This window comes from Grampus griseus (genome assembly GCF_964374135.1).
Source record: "Grampus griseus genome assembly, chromosome: 10".
Taxonomy (NCBI): Eukaryota; Metazoa; Chordata; class Mammalia; order Artiodactyla; family Delphinidae; genus Grampus; species Grampus griseus.
The window spans coordinates 64,705,503-64,726,803 of record NC_139004.1 but is presented as its reverse complement, the minus strand read 5'-3'; the positions used below and the strand labels follow the sequence as shown (position 1 = coordinate 64,726,803).

The following is a 21,301-nucleotide window of genomic DNA, read 5'->3' as shown; positions in this document are numbered from 1 at the left end:
ATTTCGGGCTTTGTGGGCCAGGCTGTCTGGGTGGCAGTGACTCAGCTCCGCTATTATAGCCCAGCGGCAGCCACGGACAACATATAAACACATGAGCATGGCTGTGTTCCAACAAATCTTTATTTACAAAAACAGGCCAGGGGCCAGATTTGGCCGTGTTATAGTTTGCTGATCCCTGGGCTAGGCTGGGCTAGATGAGTCGTGGGTGGGTGTGACTTGCCTGGGATGGGACAGGCTGAATTATTGACTAGGCCCTGGCTTGGCTGGGCATGGCAGGGTTAGACTGTGCTGGCCTGGGCAGGCCTGGGCCCGGTGGGACCCAGCAAGGGCTCGGGCCTCCTCTGGCCTTCCCTGCCCTGACCTTGGTGCTGAGCAGGAGGAAGAGCAAGCAGGCTCTGAGGGACTATAAGAAAGTGCAGATCCAGCTGGAGAATCTGGAGAGCAGCGTGCGGGACCGCTGCAAGAAGGAGTTCACAGGTGAGGCTGCGAAGACCCCACGCTCCAGGGCTCTGCCCAAGCCTGCTCCCATCACCTTGGGATCTGCGCCCAAACCTGGCTTCTTCTGCTCAACAGACCTTATGACTGAGATGACTGATCTTACCAGTGACCTTCTGGGCAGCGGCATCCCCTTCCTCGACTACAAGGTGTATGCCGAGAGGGTCTTCTTCCCTGGGCACCAGGAGTCACCCTTGCACCGGGACTTGGGCGTGCCTGAGAGCAGGCGACCCACTGTGGAACAAGGGCTGGGGCAGCTCTCCAACCTGCTTAACAGCAAGCTCTTCCTCATCAAGGTGCCGGCCCCACCCCCTATCTGGGCCCTCCAGGGGTGGGGAGGGGGTCCCCCTACCCTCCAGCCCCATCCCTTCTCAGTCCCTCCGTTTCTGAATCTGCCCTCCACACCCACCCATCCCCTCTCCCTGGCGCCAGTTCATCCACACCCTGGAGAGCCAGCGCACCTTCTCAGCTCGGGACCGCGCCTACGTGGCATCTCTGCTCACCGTGGCACTGCACGGGAAGCTTGAGTACTTCACTGACATCCTGCGCACCCTGCTCAGTGACCTGGTGGCCCAGTACGTGGCCAAGAACCCCAAGCTGATGCTGCGCAGGTCTGTATGCCCGTAAGACGCTACGGGGGCCAGGTGGCTGTGGACAGCTGGAGCCAAGACCTGAGTCAGGCCCTCTGGGGCCTGGGGTCTGAAGAATAGAAAGCCCTGGGTCCCCACCTGCTGACTCTGCCCGCTCTTTCCTGTCATCCCAGGACAGAGACCGTGGTGGAGAAGCTGCTCACCAACTGGATGTCTATCTGCCTCTACACTTTCGTGAGGGTGAGTGAGGCAGAGGTGGGTGGGGCTCCCCTCCAGGGAGAGTCAGGACTCTGAACCACACAGCTTCTTGTCCCAGCACAGCTTGGGCACCCCTGCCCAGTATGTCCTCAGCCACCTTAAAAGCCTTCTGCGGTCAGCGTCCTGTCCCCTCCCCCAGCACCTCCATCCCATGCTTGTCCCCTGCCCCGGGTGTCCTAACTGCCCGCCACTCTCCCAGGACTCGGTAGGGGAGCCTCTGTACATGCTTTTCCGTGGAATTAAGCATCAAGTGGACAAGGGGCCGGTAGACAGCGTGACTGGCAAAGCCAAATACACCCTGAATGACAACCGCCTGCTCCGAGAGGACGTGGAGTACCGTCCCCTGGTGAGGGGGGGAGAGGGGGGAGGGGGGAGGGAGGGGGGAGAGGGGAGGGGGGGGAGGGAGGGGGGGAGAGAGAGAACCTGCTGGTGAGTCAGTCTCCCATGAAGGTGAGGAGGGTGACCACGTATGATTGTGTGGGTGTCTGCATCTGGTTTGAGCCAGCCTAACCTCCAGCTGGCTGCAGGATAGAGGCTTGAGGGCCAGATCTTGAAGATAGGACCTCAGAGGTTCCCCAGGTTTGGGGTGGGGTCAGGGTGGCCACATCCAGAGTCTAGGGAGCAGCCAACCCTGCCCGGGGCCCGTCCGGGTCCTTGCTGTGTCAGGGCCTGAGTGTCTGCCTGATCATGGTCTTAGCATCCTGCCAGGGGCATGGTTGTGCCCACCAAGCTGGGAGTCACCCTGGCAGACCTGCCCATTGTTTCCCTCTGGGAAACTTTCCTCTTCGTGGCCCACGTGGAGGTCCTTTGGGAAAATCCCATTCAGGCTCCACCAGGCCTGCTCCTCTGGCTAGTGGAGACCCCACTTCTTATGTGGGCTTCCTCAGGTGCCTCAGCCTGTCTGCGCCGGGAGCCTGAGGAGCAGAGTTCAGAGGGACTTGTGCTCTCCCATTTTTTCTGCCATTCACCCAGCAGACATTAGTGCTCTGTGCCAGGTGCTGGGGCCACAGAGCGGAGGGAGCTGCTGTCCCTGGGGAGGCAGGTGGGTGAAGAGACAAGGAGTGATTGTTTGGTGCTTGGAGGTCAGAGGCAGTGGCTTCCTTATGGGTTGTCCCTGGCCTTGGCCTTGCATCTTGGTCATCCCACATGTGGCATGAGCCCTGACTGCTCCCATGTATCGTGCATAGACCTTGAATGCACTACTGGCTGTGGGGCCTGGAGCGGGAGAAGCCCAGGGCGTGCCTGTGAAGGTCCTGGACTGTGACACCATCTCCCAGGCCAAGGAAAAGATGTTGGACCAGCTTTATAAAGGAGTGCCTCTTGCCCAGCGGCCAGACCCCCGCACCTTGGACGTCGGTGAGGGCAGAGGGGAAGGGTGGTCTGGGGACCCTCAGGGCTAGGCTGGCCCTAAACCAGCTCTACGGGGTCAGCTTATCACCCAGGGGAGGTGGGCTCTGGAACACCTCTACAGGGACGACCTGTCACCTGGTGAGGGGCCCCTGTTTCTGGACTTCAGAGAAGTTGGGTGAGGTTGCCCCGATGGAGGAGCCAGTGTCCTTGTAGAAGAGGGGACAGGTTCCAGTGCAGGGAGGGTATTCTGAAAGCCCTGGACCAAGCCCACCTTGTCCTTGCAGAATGGCGGTCTGGGGTGGCCGGGCATCTCATTCTTTCTGATGAGGACGTGACTTCTGAGGTCCAGGGTCTGTGGAGGCGCCTGAACACCCTGCAGCATTATAAGGTGGGAGGGGTGGGAGCTGGGGGAAGGCTGTGGTGGGGTGGGCTGGTGGAGGGGTCACCAACTGTGGTCCACAGGTCCCAGACGGAGCAACTGTGGCCCTCGTCCCCTGCCTCACCAAGCATGTCCTCCGGGAAAGCCAGGATTACGTCCCTGGAGAGAGTGAGTACTTACCCTCCCCCCCGCCCCACCCCTGCCATCGCAGTCCTCTACCCTTGCTTTGCCCAGTCTCCAGTAACGGGGTAAGGTCCTCTGGACTTCAGGGTGGGCTTGTGTCTACTTCCCTTCCACCCAGAGAAGCCCTTAACCAGGTGCCCCCACTCCCAGGTTTTGGCAGGACCCCGGGGGTCTAGGGCAGGGGGCACCTGATGAGGGGTGACAAGCTGTAAGGTCTTGGTACAGGGACCCCAATGCTGGAGGATGTGGACGAGGGGGGCATCCGGCCCTGGCACCTGGTGAAGCCAAGCGAGGAGCCGGAGCCGCCCAGGCCTCGGAGGGGCAGCCTCCGGGGCGGGGAGCGGGAGCGAGCCAAGGCCATCCCTGAGATCTACCTGACCCGCCTGCTGTCCATGAAGGTGGGGCTGGGGGCAGGGACGAGACAGGTAGTGGGATTTGGGAGTATGTGGGGCTCGCAAAGGCCTGGTGTCACGAGGCATCTGAGGCTGGGCTGGGCTGGGCTGGGCTGGGCTGAGGTCCCCTTGCTGACTGCATCTCTTGTACTTCCCCTCATCCGCAGGGCACCCTGCAGAAGTTTGTGGATGACCTGTTCCAGGTGATTCTCAGCACCAGCCGTCCCGTGCCGCTCGCTGTGAAGTACTTCTTTGACCTGCTGGATGAGCAGGCCCAGCAGCATGGCATCTCGGACCAGGACACCGTCCATATATGGAAGACCAACAGGTGGGGGTGGGGCGGAGCGGGCCTAGCATGTGCGGGGTCTTCTCTCCTGTCTCCCCAGCACACTCACTGGCCACACCTGCCCCGCCCACAGCTTGCCGCTGAGGTTCTGGATCAATATCATAAAAAACCCGCAGTTTGTGTTCGACGTGCAGACATCTGATAACATGGATGCAGTGTTCCTGGTCATTGCACAGACCTTCATGGATGCCTGCACCCTGGCTGACCACAAGCTGGGCCGGGTGAGCTGGCTGGGGTGGACCGGGAGGGTCTAGGTGGGTGGGGCAGCGTAGCCGGGGATGGAGAGTGCTGTGGTGCACAGACTCCAGGCCTTCTTGAGGATGTCAAGGAGGAGGATATAGGAGGCCTTTGACCGCAGGTCCGGGGACAGGCTTTGTCCCTGGCCTCCCTAGGAGGTGGCCGTGCCTCAGCCTTCAGGGATGAGCAAGGGCAGGGGGCACGTGTGCTGATTCACAGGGTTAAGTGGAGCAAAGAGTGCTGGCGGTGCGGCAGGAGGCCAGGGCCACTTGGCAAGGGCTCACCCTGAGGGCAAAGGGGGTGGTCAGACCTGAGAGTTAGGTGGAGCCTCCTGGCAATCATGCAGTGGATGGACTGGAGCCTGGCGTCCAGAGAGGAAGCTGTGTTGTCCCTGGGACGAGCGGTGGCCAGGTTCATGCTGGGACTAGAGGGTACAGGGCAGGCAGAAGCTGTGGGTTGGATGTGGGGGTGAGGAAGAGGGAGGGGTTCCTTACGCACCCCGGGCCTCTGGTGGTGGTGAGCTGAGACTTGGAGGAGGTGAGCCCCTGGATTCTACAATCGCAGAGCAGCTCCAGGCTGCCTCGGAGATTTGATTCCCAAGGGCAGTGGAAGTGTCTGCCAGCCCGTGCAGTACAGGGAGCAGAGTCTAGGGGAGGGCCAGGCGAGGAGGGGTATGCTGACAGGGGAGCTGGGAAGCATGGAGGAGAGGTGGTCAGGGCTGCCTGGTGGCACAGAGAGGGGGAGGTATGTTGTCACAGTGGTCAGGACCCAGAGAGTCCTGTGACAGATATGGGGTCACCACTATGACTGCTCAGGCACCCAGCAGGCAGTGCTGTCGTGGCTCTGCATAACGGACTCTGCTTAGCCTCGACCCCTGGGCCTGGGACCTCTTGAGAGTTCTCCATGGGGAAACAAGATGGAAAGTTCCACTCTGTAGTGCTGTCTTTTGTAAGCCATTTCTCCTCTGCCTGCGCTCATTACTCTGCCTGCGATGAGCTGAGAACCACAGAGCCACACCAGGACCCAGGGGTCACCTCCAGGGTGTGTGCTGTATGGTAGCTGGGTTCTTCTGCCTGATCTTCACACTGCTTCCCCTTCCCAGCAGCACTGCAGATGCTTCCTGGGTAGCTCAGGAATAGTGCAAACCAGGATGCCAAGGGCCACCCATGGAGAGTTGCTGAGAAGCAGGCATCCTGCCTCAGGCCCAGCGCTCACCCCCTTGCTCACAGGGGGCAGTGCAGTCTTGCCTCACCCTCCCAGCAGCTGTAGGATGAGGCAGCAGGTCCAGAGAATGGAAGTGTGCTGCCCACAGCCACTGGGACAGAGCTGGGATTGGAGCCCGGTTCGGTGGTAGAGGATGTATTGGCTGTGTTAGATTGTGGGCCCTGGTCTGAGAGACCTGCTTCAAATCCCAGCTCAGCCACACAGGAGTGAGGTGGTCTGGGGCAATTTAATTAAATTTCGGGGTTAGTTTCCTGATTTTTAAAATGATTACATGGGGAATGAATAGCACTTGGAGAAGCAGTATTAGGGCTCCACACGGCACTGCACCCTTCCCACCCTGCATGCCAGTTCCCTGCCAGGTCCGGGTGGAGGCACGTGGAGCTGAGAGATGACCTTGGAGTGAGATGGGGGGAAGCTCAAGGTGATGACAGCAGAGATGGGACACTGGGGGAGGGGTGACAGAAGGAATGAGGTGGGGTGACCAACCATCCGGGTTGTCTGGGACTGAGGAGGTTTCCTGCAATTCAGGACTTAGTTTTAAAACTGAAACAGTGCTGGGAAAATTGGGACAGCTGGTCACCCTAACAGGAGCTCTCATCCTTCTTTTCCTTTCACTGTTCACCTACTGGCACCCAGGACTCTCCCATCAACAAACTTCTGTATGCTCGGGATATCCCCCGGTACAAACGGATGGTGGAAAGGTACGAGGGAAAGGGATTGCATCTGGGGGATAATGGCTGGACGGATTGGTGGGTGTTTACAGCTGAGGCCCAGGGGTGGGCCTGGTGGGGTGAAGAGGGGTTTGTTTCCCCAGCGGCTGCCGGACCCATGATCTCTGGCAGGTACTATGCAGACATCAGACAGACCATCCCCGCCAGTGATCAAGAGATGAACTCCATCCTGGCCGAGCTGTCCCGGGTATGGCCCTCCTTCTGCTTCTTGGGTTGGGCATAGGCCTTCTGCTGCAAGGGTCCTGCCCCCTTCACACTGCTCCTTTGCAGGGAAGTCCTGGGGGCCTCAGCACAGTGTTCCCGCTGCGTCTGTAAAAGACCAGGGCTCCCAGTGTCTCATCAGAGAGCAGCAGGGGCCTTGTCCTGGCAGCTGCCACCGAGCCTGACTCAGCCAGGTGTTTAGATGTCTGCAGCCCCTCTGCAGCCCCTCGGGGTCTGTGGACCATAGTTTCAAGGCAGCGAGGTGGCAGGGATTCAGCCCCAGGACTGCCTGGGTCAGCCTGTCCACGTCTTCCTACTGCTCTGCTTTCCTTGGCACTATAGACATGCCCCCACCTACTCCTAAAACAGCCTCCAAACAGTCCAGTCCGGGGAATTTATAAACAATGTAAATCTGAAACCACGATGATGATGACCACAACCACAATAACAATAGCAGCTACAGTTTTGGGGTGTTGCTGTGTGTGGGGGCTTTGATTACTTCTCATTTGATTCCCATTAAAGCTCTACAAGTTAGGTGATATCAACTCCATTGTCCTGAAGAGGAGGTTGAGGTTCAGAGATGTCCCCATGGAGGGACCTGGGTGTGACCTCAGGAAAGACTTGAATGAGATCACAGCAGAACTATGCTGGGTCACAGCCTGTGAGCAGCACCTATTCTGCCTGGCTCTGCAATTGCCTGGGATGCCAGAGGGTCCCAGCTGGAGCCTGGAGAGGGAGAGAGGCCGAGCCCCAGTGGAGACCCCAGGCCATGGTGAAACTACAGATCCAGGCTCTCTCCACCAAGGAGGCCCTTTGGTCCTATCCTGTCCCCAGCTTAGCACGTCTAGCCTGGCATCCCCTGTCTGTGGAGGGGCTCTGCTTCCCAATGCAGGGCCCTGTTCCTTCCTCTACCTCCCAGCCCCCTCTTCCCCACTCCCCTTGCCTGGGGTCCTGGGCCTCCTCTGGTGGCTGGCAGCACCCCCTATCTCTGTAACCTCTTGTCTCTCCTCCCTAGAACTACTCTGGAGACCTGGGGGTGCGAGTGGCCCTGCACGAACTCTACAAGTATATCAACAAATACTATGACCAGGTGGGCAGAACCTGGGCATGGTCAGGATGATGCAAGAGGGTGACTGGCTCTGTGACGCAAGTGTGGGGCCTTCGGGTCTCCCCCAGGCACAGAGTGGTGGAGGGGGGCTGAGCCCTGTGCTCGGGAAGTGTTCTTCAGGTGTGCTTCCTGGTAGTGGCCCGGCTCTTACCTGCTGCCGCCCTTCCCATCCGGGCTCCTCAGCCGGGCTCCTGGGCATGGTGGTGGTGATGGATGGCTGGGGATCTACCAGGGCCTGGAGATGGTGTGCAGGATGTGCTGGGAGGAACACACAGCGGCCACCTGTGCCCCGACCTTGTGCTCCCTCAGAGCCCTACCTGAGACCACATGTGGCAGTGTGCTGTGCAGGCCATCTCTGGGGGGTGGGCCTGGCTGGGCTGCATGCGCTGCCAGAGAGGAGGGTCTGGGCACAGGGTCTGGGGCAGATGAGGGCACAACAGAGCCGGTAAGGGGGCTTTCTGGGGGATTCCTGGGCTGGGCCTCAGGATCAGAGCGCCCACCGGTCAACCCACTGAGTGCCTGCTGGAATCATCTACCCAGATGTTTGCGTGGCCCCAGGGATGTGGCCGTTGCTGTTGAGCGATGAGGGCCCTGCCTCATGGCTCAGGCCTGGAGTGGGGACAGGCATTTGACACAGGAGTGATGCGCAAGCGTGAAGTCCAGGTGCCTTGCTCCAAACAGTGTGGGTGCCGGTGTGGGGGAGGCGGGGCCGTGTGACACAGCTGTCCCCTTGTGGAGGCGTGACCGGCAAGCCCCTCCTGTTCCCACCCTTCCCTCTTTGGCAGCCCCCCTTGTGGTTATGTAGTTGTCCGTGTTTGGTCAATACCTGTCTCCCATCCAGTGAGCCCCACGAGGGCAGGGATCGTACCTGTCATCACTGCTGGGTCCCTGCTCCTTGTCCAGCACCCGGCATGTAGGAATTTAGGAACTGCTTGTTGCCTGGTGGGCGGGGGAGCCAGGATGGGTGGAGCAGGGCTTCCAGGGGGTTTGTGGCGGAGAAGACCAGCATGGTGGGTGAAGTTGGCCTCAAAACGATTTTACTGGGGAGGTGATATGCATTACCGTGAGTGCTAGGTACTGAGTAAAGTACTTCATTCCCTACCTCACTAATCCTTAAAACCCCACAGTGACTCTGCTGTCATCATCCCCTCCCCGAGGGGGCCCTGAGGAAGTGAGGGCGGCAGCTCACAGGGTTTCTCGGGCCCCTACCTACACCTGCTGCAGTAGCTGTGGAGGCCTATTGAAGCCTGTGGCAAAGGCAGACGGCAGGCTGACGGTCTCCCCCTGCTGAGTTGGTCTCTGTGTTTCAGATCATCACTGCCCTGGAGGAAGATGGCACGGCCCAGAAGATGCAGCTGGGCTATCGGCTCCAGCAGATTGCAGCGGCTGTAGAAAACAAGGTCACAGATCTGTAGGGACTTGGAGAACCCCTGGCCTGCTGTGCCTCAGCCCCGCCTGGGCAGCCCCGGAACCACGAGGGAGAGAAACCACCTTCTTAGATGCCTGTAGTGCTTGCCCAGCGGAGTTAGTGGAAGGTGGCTCCAAGTCTCCTGGTGGCTCTGGCCTGGGCCCTGCTGGACATCTCGCAGGCGTGGGGCCTTGAGGCTGATGGAGTGGTGACCCTGAGGCCAGTGACCCTGCGGGCTACTTTCTGTGTGATGTTAGTCTGAGGGAAACTGGGGACTAAGGGCTTCCAGAGAGTGGCTGGAAGGGCCTCCAGCCCCTCGGGAGACTGTACTGCTCCTGAACACTGGCCTTTATCCCAGGGAATTCAGAGAGGAAGGAGGAGAGCCCCCACTTCCTGTCCCGCCCTCCTCCTCCACCATCCCTGACCTCATTAGCCGCCACTGGCCATGTTGCTGCTGCCATTTTCCTAGGTCCGAGAGATGAATGCCTTTCCTAGGCTGCTGCAAACTGACCTCTCAGCAGGGCTGGCTGCTTCAGGGCCACCCTGCCACCGAGGCAGCCAGGAGTGAGGGGTGTCTGCTGCAGGGGGGCCTCGGGGAGAATGGTGGCCCTACTGACCTGGCTCTTCATTAAAGGATAACACACTGTCTGGTGTCTGAGATGTGGGCTTGGCCCAGCCCTCCCTTAGCTGGAGGGTGGCAGCTGTGCCTGGCAGGCACCATGGGGAGATGGGATCTGCAGCCTCTGGGAGGTCTCATGGCGCCCACAGAATGCTCCAGATCACAGGGCTGGCTGGGTTCTCCTTGACTCCTGCACAGGGCTTGCTGGCGTCAAAGCTGCTGTGAAGGAAGTGAGAACCCCATCCAGGACGGGGCTGGCGGGCCTGAAACCCAAGGTGCAGGGGTCTGTGGTTTCTTCAAGGTCTGCCTTATTGGCAATTTGAGTGTTCAGATTTCTCCATTCCTGTTGCACTTGTTTTGAAAGGAACTGGGAAAGGATGGCATCACTGCTCCAGGTGGAGTGGATCTTGGGGCCCTTTTCCTCAGTAGTTTCTAGACGCCCTGAACCCCTGTAGCCTGGGCTGTTCTGAGGGGCTTCTGGTTACTGGGTTGTCTTCTAAGTCAAGGTATTTTGGGTGCAGATAACCCAAATGTCTGCCTGCGTCAAGGCCACCTTGTTTGGGTTTCCTGATTTGTAGCTGGAGGTGAGCTTCGAGACTGTCTCAGCTGGATCTTGTATTGCTGGCTGGGTCTACACGGCTGGGGGTTGATGCCCCCTTGACTGAGACCACCCTTGGCCTCCACAGGAGGTGAGCCTACTGAACAGAGGTGAGTCCATGGCCCTCCAGCCTTCAGGTCCTCACAAGGTTCTCCCCCATGGCTCTCTGCTTATAGCCCAGAGACCCCCTAGCCTTCCTTCCCCTCTGACACAGAGGCCCCACCTCCCAACTTAGGGGTCTTCATTGGGGGTTTGAAGAGACACAGGCTGATATGAGTCCAGGAAGAGTCCTCTTCCCTCCCTCTTATTGGCCCTAAATAATGCCTTCTCAAGGTCCTCGTCCCTAAGATGGCAGGAGCCACATTGGTGTGTCCATGCCCACTGTAGTCACCACTGCTATTCTCTGCTCTAATGTCCTTCCCTCCTCATTTCTGCCTGATGTCCAGACCACAGTCAGAGGCAGGTCAGCCAGCAGTGAGGCACTGTCATTCCGGTGTGTGAGCTTTAGTACTTCAAATGCGTGCTCCTGCCAGGTCTTTGTAGTGGCTCAGAATGGGTCTGACTCCTTCTGGCCAAACCATGGAGTTGATCCCCCATTGTGACAGTCTCAGGGAGCAGGGCTAATGGGGAGTTCAGTTTGGAGTGGACGTCGAGCAGGCCCAGAGAGGGAGGGAGCCTGGTTGACACCACAGGGGCCGTGAAAGACTCGTGCCTCTGTTCAGGGCTCAGGCCCCTACAGGTCCTAGGAGGCCTATAACAGGGTAGGTGAGGGCTCTGGGGAGAGGAAAACCATGTACCTGCATGCCTGGCAGCTGTGACTATTGAACATGTTGAGTCATTCACTATCATGTCTCAGCCCTCACAGAATGTTGTTCTAGTAAAAGATACAAAGAACACAAACCTGCGCAGTAAGACAGGAACTTACAAGTCTTCAAACACCACAGCTGCCAGTGGAGATTCTAAACCTGACAGAACTTAAGGATTCTAATTGGGTCTTGGCCACAATTTCAGTGTAGGACATTTGTCATTCAGGTTGATCAATCTTATTCTGATCAAGACTGCAGAGTGCCCTCACCTACTACATTACCCATAAAACATGTTAGTATGCAAAGGACCTTCGTTTCTCATCACTGGGGACACCTTAAAGAGATTAGGGAGTGACTTGCTTCATTAAGTGAACTTTCACCAACTTAAATATCGGAGTAATTATCCAGTTAGAGGACCAGGAGCTCCGTATCTTTTTTTTTTTTTTTTTTTAGTGAAGTATAGTTGACTTACAGTGTTTCAGGTGTACAGCAAAGTAATTGATACATTTTTTTTCCAGATTCTTTCCATTATAGGTTATTGCAAGATACTAAATATAGTTGCCTGCACTATACAGTAAGTCCTTTCAGTTTATTTTATATGTAGTAGTATGCATCTGTTAATCCCCAATTCCTAATTTATCCCTCCCTCCTTTCCGCTTTGGTAACCGTAAGTTTGTTTTCTATGTCTAGAGTCTATTTCAGTTTTGTAAATAAGTTCATTTGTATCATTTTTTAGATTCCACATATAAGCGATATATGATATTTGTCTTTGTCTGACTCACTTCTCTCGGCATGATAATCTCTGGGTCCATCCATGTTGCTGTAAATGGCATTATTTTATTCGTTTTCATGGCTGAGTAATATTCCATTGTATACATATACCACATGTTCTTTATCCATTCATCTGTCCATGGACATTTCTTGGTTATTGTAAATAGTGCTGCTATGAACACTAGGGTGGGTGTATCTTTTTGAATTACAGTTTTCATCTTTTTTGGATGTATGCCTAGGAGTGGGATTGCTGGAAAATATGGTAACTCTATTTTACTTTTTTAAGGAACCTCCATACCATTCCCCATAGTGGCTGCACCAATTTACATTTCCACCAAGAGTACAGGAGGGTTCTGTTTTCCTCACACCCCCTCTCGCATTTATTATTTGTAGACTTTTTTTTAAGATTTATTATTTATTTATTTATTTAATTTTTGGCTGTGTCAGGTCTTAGTTGTGGCATGCGGGATCTTCACTGAGGCATGCAGGATCATGTGGCACGTGAGCTTTGCTCTAGTTGTGGCGTGCAGGCTTTCTCTAGTTGTGGCGTGCAGGCTCCAGGGTGTGTGGGCTCTGTAATTGTGGTGCGTGGGTTCCAGAGCACGTGGGTTCTGTAGTTTGCTGCACGCCCGCTCCAGTTGAGGTGCGCAAGCTTAGTAGTTGCGGTGCGAGGGCTTAGTTGCCCTGAGGCATGTGGGATCCTATTTCCCTGACCAGGGGTCGAACCCGCGTCCCCTGCATTGTAAGGCAGATTCTTTACCACTGGACCACAAGGCAAGTCCCTATTCGTAGAATTTTTGGCGATGGTCATTCTGACGAGTATGAGGTGATACATCAATTGTGGATTTGATTTGCATTTCTCTAATAATCAGTGATGTTGGCCGTCTTTTCATGTGCCTGCTGGTAATTAGGATATCTTCCTTGGAGAAATGTTACTTAAGTCTTCTGCATATTTTTTAATTGGGTTGTTTGTTTTTTTGACGTTGAGCTGTATGAGTTCTTTGTATATTTTGGGAATTAATCCCTCAAATTTCCATCATATGCAAATATTTTCTCCGAAACCATATGGTGTCTTGTTTCGTTTATGGACGTTTTGCTGTACAAAAGCGTTTAAGCTTACTTTTTTTTTTTTTTTTTTGCGGTACGCGAGCCTCTCACTGTTGTGGCCTCTCCCGTTGTGGAGCACAGGCTCCGGACACACAGGCTCAACGGCCATGGCTCACGGGCCCAGCTGCTCCACGGTATGTGGGATCTTCCCGGACCGGGGCATGAACCCGTGTCCCCTGCATCGGCAGGCGGACTCTCAACCACTGCGCCACCAGGGAAGCCCCAAGCTTACTTATTTTTAAAATTTTAAAATGTTATTGGAGTATAGTTGATATACAATGTTGTGCTAGTTTCAGGTATACAACAAATGATTCATTATACATATTTGTATATCCATTATTTTTCAGATTCTTTTCTCTTATAGATTAGGACAGATTATCAAGTAGAGTTCCCTGTGCTATCCAGTAGGTCCTTCTTGATTATCATATATCTCTGTGTGTGTCTGTGTGTATTAATCCCAACCTCCTAACTTATCGCTCCCCCCACCCGAACTTTCCCCCTTTGGTCTCGATAAGTTAGTTTTCTAAGTCTGGGAGTCTGTTTCTGTTTTGGTTAATTAGTTCATTGGTATCATGTTTTAGATTGCACCTATCAGTGATATCATATGATATTCGTCTTTCTCTGTGTGACCTACTTGACTTAGTGGGATCATCTCCAGGTCCATCCATGTTGCTGCAAATGGCATGATTTCCTTCTTTCTTAGGGTTGAGAAATATTCCATTGTATATATGTAGCACATCTTGTGTAGCCATACCTATGTCGATGGACATTTTGGGTGCTTCCATGCTTTGGGTATTGTAAATAGTGCTGCAGTGAATGTTGGGGTGCAGATGTCTTTTCGAAGGATGGTTTTCTTCGGGCATACACCCAGGAGTGGGATTGCCGGATCTCATGATTTCTCTATTTTTAGTGTTTTATAAAACCTCCATAGTGGCTGGTAGCAATTTCCATTCCCAGCAGCAGTGGAGGAGGCATGTCTTTTCTCCACGCCCTCTCCAGCATTTATTGTTTGTAGACTTTGTGATGATTGGTGCCCTATGATACCTCGTTGTCGTTTTGATTTGCATTTCTCTAACAACTAGTGATGCTGAGATCATTTCATGTGGGTTTTTTTTTTAATGTGAATATAATTTTACCTCTTGAAACTGGCTTCTTAAAGTCGGCCCTGTTTTGAATTCTTTTTCTATTACCTACCGCGCAATATCTCTCGAAGGCAGGGGTCATTTAGAGCCCCACAGGCCTTGTGAATATTAAGTTCCCCTAAGTACTGGTTTTAAGGTTGTTGTTACGGAAAACGGCCACAAGGCGGCAGCATTTCTTCATGCCCGACTCTGGTAACTCGGGCAACCTGAGCCTAGCAAAAGTCATGTTCCCAGGTTGAAAATCAGTGCAAAGTGCCAGAAGAAACACACGAGGGCTTGTGCCTCTTTACTTCTTCCCCCTTACCCTTCACCCTCCCAGTCAAATCCCAACCCCTGCAAAAGTGCTGTGCTGAGGGTGATGTCCTAGGTAGTTGGAGCGACTCTAAGGAAGGAGGCTGGAAGTGGAAACCCCAACACCAGGAGATGTGGAGACCAGGTGACGTTTCAAAGCTCTTGCAGCCCAGAGGATCCACCCTCCTTTGGGTGCACTAGGCTTGGTTGAGCTATAGGAGGGCCTGCCTGGATCTGGAGATTGTGGTCCCATTTCGAGTGGACCAGACACTGCAGGTCCCCGGGGGGGCTCATTTGCTGGCACATCCTCCCCAGTCCCCTCAGCCCCACGACAGTCCAGCCTTGGGACCCAGGCCTGCTCAGGTTCCAGGGATGTGACACCAGCCCAGACCGCTGAGGCCTGAGGGGACTAGAGTAGGCACTTGTTTTCATTTTTCTCTTCTAATGTAATTTGTATCTTCTATTGAAGTACAGTTGGTTTACAATGCTGTGTTTGTTTGAGGTGTACAGCAACTGATTCAGTTATACATGTTTCTATTCCTTTTCGGATTCTGTTCCCATTCCAGGTTATTAGAGAGTGTTGAGGAGAGTTCCCTTTGCTGTCTAGTACGTCCTTGTTGATTATCCCATATATTAGGGTGTATGTTTTAATCCACACCTCCTAATTTATCTCCCCCCCAACCCCAACTTTGCCTTTGGTCACGCTAAGTTAGTTTTCTACGTCTGGGAGTCTGTTTCTGTTTGGTTAATTAGTTCCTTGGTATCAAGTTTTAGTTTGCACCTATAAGTGATATCATATGATATTTGTCTTTCTCTGTGGGACTTAGTGGGATCATCTCCAGGTCCATCCATGTTGCTGCAAATGGCATGATTTCATTCTTTCTTAGGGTTGAGAAATATTCCATTGTATATATGTAGCACATCTTGTGTAGCCATACCTATGTCGATGGACATTTTGGGTGCTTCCATGCTTCGGGTATTTTAAATAGTGCTGCAATGAATGTTGGTTGTGGGTGTCTTTTTCTTCTTTTCAAAGGGTTAATTTTCTATCTCTCTTTTTTTATGTTGTTATTATTTATTTTTGGCTGCATTGGGGCTTCATTGCAGTGCGTGGGCTTCTCACTGCGGTGCCTTCTCTTGTTGAAGAGCACGGGCTCTAGGTGCTCAGGCTCAGTAGTTGTGGCGCATGGGCTTAGGTGCTCTGCAGCATGTAGGATCTTCCCAGACCAGGGATCGAACCTGTGTGCCCTGCATTGTCAGGTGGATTCTTAACCACTGCGCCACCAGGGAAGTCTGCAGGTGTCTTTTCGAAGGATGGTTTTCTCGTGGCATAAACCCAGGAGTGGGATTGCCAGATCTTATAATCGCTCTATTTTTAGTGTCTTATAAAACCTCCATAGTGTACTCCATAGTGGCTGGTAGCCATTTCCGTTCCCAGCAGCAGCAGAGGAGGGTTTGCTTTTCTCCACACCCTCTCCAGCATTTTGTTTGTAGACTTTTATGATGACTAGTGCCCGATCATACCTTGTGGTCGTTTTGGTGTGCATTTTTCTAAGAATTAGGATGCTGAAGATCTTTTCATGTCCTTTTTTTTTTTTAACGTGGTGGTGTAAAATTTACCTCTTGTAGTTGGCTTCAGGAGGGCAGATACCATTTACTGCCTCTCCTTCTCCTCCACGCTTACCATTTCCCTATGAGTGTACCTGTGCTCAGGCTCGTGCATGTGGTCTGGGCCCCTGTGCTTTCCTGTCTCCATTACTGGAGCAGTTTCCTGGGTTTTGGGTGGCCCAGTGCGGGTCCTTCTGTGCTTCTTGCTTCTTCCACCATCTCCTTGTACTTCATTCAGTCCTGTGGTTTCCTTTCTACTCCTCGCCCCTTCAGTAGCTTCATGTATTTCTCCTTTATTTCTGTCAAGTTTTGGTTCACATATTTGAAACGAGTTATAAATATTTACAATTTGTATATCTTTCTGTTTTGATCATTTTATCATTTTGAACATTTTATTTCTAGTAATAACTTCCTCCCTTAAAGTCTATTTGAATACCTTTCAACATCTATTGTGTAAATTATCAAGTGATAATTTCCTTTAAGGAGTTACTGAGGTACAGTTAAAAGCTGGGCTTCTGAGTGAATGGTTTTGTCCTTCTTATCAGCAAGTCACACATTTTCTACAGTTTCTTTTCTTTTTAGAAGTCATTGTAACTCCGGAAACATATTCATTTCCATATTAACAGATTTTACTACTTTTAAATCTATGGTTTTTATTTTATTTTGTTTTATTTTTTAACGTATTTATTGGAGTATAATTGCTTTACACTGGTGTGTTAATTTCTGCTGTATAACAAAGTGAATCAGCTATACATATACATACATCCCCATATCTCCTCCCTCTTGCGTCTCCCTCCCACCCTCGGTCACAGAGCACGAGCTGATCTCCCTGTGCTATGCGGCTGCTTCCTACTAGCTGTTTTACATTTGGTAGTGTATATATGTCCATGACACTCTCTCACTTCATCCCAGCTTACCCTTCCGCCCTCCCATGTCTTCAAGTCCATTCTCTATGTCTGCGTCTTTATTCCTTTATTCCTGTCCTGCCCCGAGGTTCTTCAGAACTTTTTTTTTTTAGATTCCATGTGTATGTGTTAGCATATGGTATTTGTTTTCTCTTTCTGACTTACTTCACTCTGTATGACAGTCTCTAGGTCCATCCACCTTGCTACAAATAACTCAATTTTGTAAAATTGTTTTTTAAATATTTCATTTTATTCTACTTATCAAGTTTATGTCAATTAATCTGAGGTACATTTTACAACATCAAGAAAGAAAAATGTTAATTCTCCTGAAAGCAATATTCTGGTAAGAATATTATATAAATTTATTTGAATGAGTTTTTAACCTCCATTATTTCTTTTAATTAAAGATACAATATCATTAAAGCAAACCCTCCTACCCTGTTGATGGGAATGTAATTGGTAATGGCCACAATAGAGAACAGTATGGAGGTTCCTTAAAATGTAAAATTAGGGGCTTCCCTGGTGGTGCAGTGGTTGAGAGTGTGCCTGCCAATGCAGGGGACACGGGTTCGTGCCCCAGTCTGGGAAGATCCCACATGCCGTGGAGAGGCTGGGCCCATGACCATGGCCACTGAGCCTGTGCGTCTGGAGCCTGTGCTCCGCAATGGGAGAGGCCGCAACAGTGAGAGGCCCGTGTAACGCAAAAAAAAAAAAAAAAAAGTAAAATTAGAACTGCCATATGATCTAGCAATCCCACTCCTGATCATATGTTTGGAAAACTCTAATTGGAAAAGATACATCACCCCAACATACATGGCAGCACTGTTTACAATAGTGCATACATGGAAGTGACCTAAATGTTTATCAACAGATGAATGGATATAGAAGATGACATATACATATATCTCACACACACACACACACACACACACACACACACACACACACACACACACAAAATGGAATATTACTCAGCCATAAAAAAAGAATGAAATCATGCCATTTGTAGTAATATGGATGGACCTGGAGATGATCACACTAAGTCAAGTAAGTCAGAGAAAGACAAATATCCTAGGATATCACTTATATGTGGAATTGAAAACAGTGATACAAATGAACTCTTTAACAAAACAGACGTAGATTCACAGACATCAAAAACAAACTTATGGTTACCAAAGGGGAAAGGGGAAGGCGTATAAACTAGGAGTTTGGGATTAAAATATATACACTACTATATATAAAAAAAAGAACAAGGGCCTACTGTATAGCACAGGAAACCATATTCAATATCTTCTAATAAATAGAAAAGAGTCTCAAAAGGTGTGTGTGTATATGTATACACATATTTTTATATATATATATATGTATATATATACACACACACACATATATAACTGAATCACTTTGCTGTACACCTGAAACTAACAGAACATTGTAAATCAACTATAGTTTAAAAACTATAGTATCGGGACTTCCCTGGTGGTGCAGTGGTTAAGAATCCGCCTGCCAATGCAGGGGACATGGGTTCGAGCCCTGGTCTGGGAAGATCCCACATGCTGCGGAGCAACTAAGCTCGCATGCCACAACTACTGAGCCTGTGCCATAGAGCCCGCAAGCCACAACTACTGAAGCCAGAGTGCCTAGAGCCCATGCTTAGGCAACAAGAGAAGCCACTGCAATGAGAAGCCCGTGCACAACAATGAAGAGTAGCCCCTGCTTGCCGCAACTAGAGAAAGCTTGCATGCAGCAACGAAGACCCAACGTAGACAAAAATAAAATATAAATTTATAAAAAAAAATAAGTCGACAAACTTATGGATTGCCCACTCCATTACCTTGTTTACATTTTTCTGTCATTATCCACATACACGAATATTCTCCTTGTGCAATTTTCTTATTGAAGTATAGTTGATTTACAATGTTGTGTTAATTTCTGCTGTACAGCAAAGTGATTCAGTTATACCTATATGTATACCATAAATGAATATTCCTTTAAATAATTGTGGTAGATATTTAAATGCCATACTAGAATCTATTTCATTTTCCTTTAAATAGTTCATATATTTGCAGAAGTTAGCTAATCATTTTTAAAAATTGTATATTGTATTTCATCAAGTTGACTTGTAACGTATTACTTCAACAGAATAGACTTACATCCTGAGTTTATATCAGAGTTTTCATTCATACAACATGCACATCTGGAAAAGGTGGTGTCCCCAAAATGTAATTAGCTTCTATATTTCACAGTAGGCTTTTTGGCAGGCTAATTCACCACAGGCTAATTTGACGTGATGTTAGAGACCTTACCATGATCTGGTAAGATCCACTTTGGGTGACACGATAATCACATCCCACTGTGGGATGAGGTTGCCCTCCTGTCCCCCGGACCATGTGATCACTCTCCATAGCATTCTCAGCTTCAGGGACACCAGCCAGCCAAGTCTCTCTTCTCAGGCCTGAGCTGGAGATCTAGGGATACACTTCTGGGGAAGCCCCTTCTCTCATTTCTCTTTCAAAACCTTTGAAAATGTTCTCTTCATTCTCCTTCCATTTGAGTATTCTCTGTCATCTTTCTCACGTATTATCTTTCTATTTTTCTCGTTGTTCTCTTTGTTTAACCCATGTCAATTTTTATTCTCCCACTACCTTTCCTTAACCATTCTTCTCTTTTCCTACTAAGACCATTGCATTCTTTTTATTTCTTTTCCTGTTTTCTAAAGCCATCCTACTCTTGAAACTTTGTAAATTGTTCCACCTTTGCTCTCTGACCTCTATTTATTCTAGTTGTCATAGATGCTTTCTGAGGGGTTATATAGCAATTTGGTCAACGTTGCTGTCGTCAGAATCCCCAGGTTCAACCAGCTCTGCCTCCACCCACGTGCCTGACCGTGGTGAGGGCTTTTGCCTCTCCTCCCAAAGACCGGCCTCTAGAGGCCGAAATCACCCAATGCAGGTCAACTGCCTGAGCAGCACCAGCCAACAGCAAAAGTGGAGGGGTGGCTATATTGTCTTTGCTTGACATTGATTCTTTATTGCTCAGCTCCTGTCCTGTCCCCCCTCCTCTGTCCTTCCCCTGAGCCTGCCCCTCTCTCCGCCCGTATCCTTACCATCCATTGCTTTCTTTCCTTACGTTGTCCTAGGCTCTGTACTCACTTTGCTCTGTTCCCATTTCCAGCTTTTCCTATGCTTAGAAATTATGGAGGTTCGGTTTAATGCGCCTGTTCTCACTTCTTGTCTCATATGTTAATGTCATCAGGTCTACTTAATGCATCACTGCAGTGCCAGCTGCTGCACATCCCTCTCTTTTCCTTGCCCTGTTTCCCATCCACATGTGCCTGCTTATCAGTAAACTGGCTGAATTTCCTTACCAAGGCCTCCTCCTGTCTTGTCTTTTTGCCTCCGTGACTTTACACACCCATTTCCTCTCACATTCCTTTTCTGATGCTGTTCTATTATTTTTGTCTCCTCTCGCTTCCCTCACCTTAGCATATTTTCTATCACAAAATTCCTTCCCCCACCTCTAATTCTTTGAATCAACTCTTCCTTCTTCTTATTCATTTACTCCTGCGTTGCTTTTAATCTTAGCTACAGCTGCCTCACTTTGTGTCTCATTTCATTTTAACTGTGAAAAAAATTTCTTCTTGTATTTCCTTTTTTACTCTCTCCTCACACATTTCCATCAAATTCGCTTCTTTAGCTCTCTCTCCACTCCTGACACGCCCTCTTCTACACTTTCCCCTCTTTGGTGCTCTTTTTCTAATATCTGACTTCACACTCTCACCCTCACTATGACTCTTCTGCACTGTGCTGGGTCCAGTTATCCCTCCATGATTTCACTTACTGATATAGTAAGAATTTATTGGATCAAGATAGCAGAATAGAAGAACACAGGGCTTACCTCTCCCCACAAAGACATCAAAAATACACCTACATGTGGAACAATTCTCACAGAATACCTACAGAACACTGGCAGAAGATCTCATACAATCAAAGCTGCAAGAAAGATCACCATGTAACCGGTAGGACAAAAAGAAAAAAGAAAAAGAATTGGGGATGGGACCTGTGCCCCTGGGAGGGAGCTGTGAAAGGGGGAATATTCCCTCTTCACCAGCTGGGAGATCAGCCCAGACAGACAGGCAGCCTCAGAGGCTCAGAGGAGAGTGCAGCAGCTGGATTCCTGCAGGCAGGACAGAGAGACCAGCCCAGAGGTTCTGGCCCCCTCGCTGCACTCCCCAGCCTGAGATGCATGTCTGCTGGAGCGCACGGGCTGGGTGCTGAAACTCAGGCTTCAGCGGGCAGACCCAGTGTGAGGACTAGGTCTGGCTGCGTGGAGACAGCCTGAAGGGCCTGGAGAATGGTCTGGGTCACAATTAGGGGTGTGTGCACAACAGAGCCTGGGTCCGCCATAGGAGCCACATTGTCAAAAGCATGCATGAAAGGAGGGGCGGGGCCCACCACAGCAGACTCATTCTGCTCACAGTGGGCACAGCTCTGCCTCTTTGAGCTCTGGGAGCACGCAATGTGGGTTGTCCACACGCAGAGGTGGGGCCGCA

General features: G+C 51.0%; 1 protein-coding gene and 1 long non-coding RNA gene across 15 annotated transcripts in view; one reads left to right on the top strand and one right to left on the bottom strand.

Moving 5' to 3' along the window:
* PLXNB1 (plexin B1) overlaps positions 1 to 9,549 on the top strand; it is a 28,529-nt gene extending 18,980 nt beyond the window's left edge. For 8 of the 14 annotated variants that reach the window (XM_082662949.1, XM_082662947.1, XM_082662948.1 and 5 more), the window contains 13 exons: positions 377 to 791; positions 928 to 1,106; positions 1,259 to 1,325; positions 1,543 to 1,689; positions 2,531 to 2,699; positions 2,978 to 3,081; positions 3,156 to 3,240; positions 3,481 to 3,653; positions 3,815 to 3,975; positions 4,067 to 4,214; positions 6,091 to 6,372; positions 7,402 to 7,476; positions 8,805 to 9,549. In XM_082662949.1, the coding sequence (XP_082519075.1) occupies positions 377 to 791; positions 928 to 1,106; positions 1,259 to 1,325; positions 1,543 to 1,689; positions 2,531 to 2,699; positions 2,978 to 3,081; positions 3,156 to 3,240; positions 3,481 to 3,653; positions 3,815 to 3,975; positions 4,067 to 4,214; positions 6,091 to 6,372; positions 7,402 to 7,476; positions 8,805 to 8,909 (2,110 nt within the window). In that variant the 3' untranslated portion in view covers positions 8,910 to 9,549. Of the gene's footprint in view, positions 1 to 376; positions 792 to 927; positions 1,107 to 1,258; positions 1,326 to 1,542; positions 1,690 to 2,530; positions 2,700 to 2,977; positions 3,082 to 3,155; positions 3,241 to 3,480; positions 3,654 to 3,814; positions 3,976 to 4,066; positions 4,215 to 6,090; positions 6,471 to 7,401; positions 7,477 to 8,804 lie in introns of those variants that run through there. The other 6 variants (XM_082662944.1, XR_014297279.1, XM_082662954.1 and 3 more) reach the window with 6 other exon arrangements.
* Positions 6,379 to 21,301, bottom strand: part of LOC309827969 — a 94,599-nt gene continuing 79,676 nt past the window's right edge. Inside the window, exons 3-6 of the long non-coding RNA XR_014297280.1 lie at positions 8,704 to 8,880; positions 8,363 to 8,534; positions 7,646 to 7,729; positions 6,379 to 6,494 (exon numbers count right to left, since the gene is read on the bottom strand). This is a non-coding gene — a long non-coding RNA (uncharacterized lncRNA). The remainder of the gene's footprint in view (positions 6,495 to 7,645; positions 7,730 to 8,362; positions 8,535 to 8,703; positions 8,881 to 21,301) is intronic.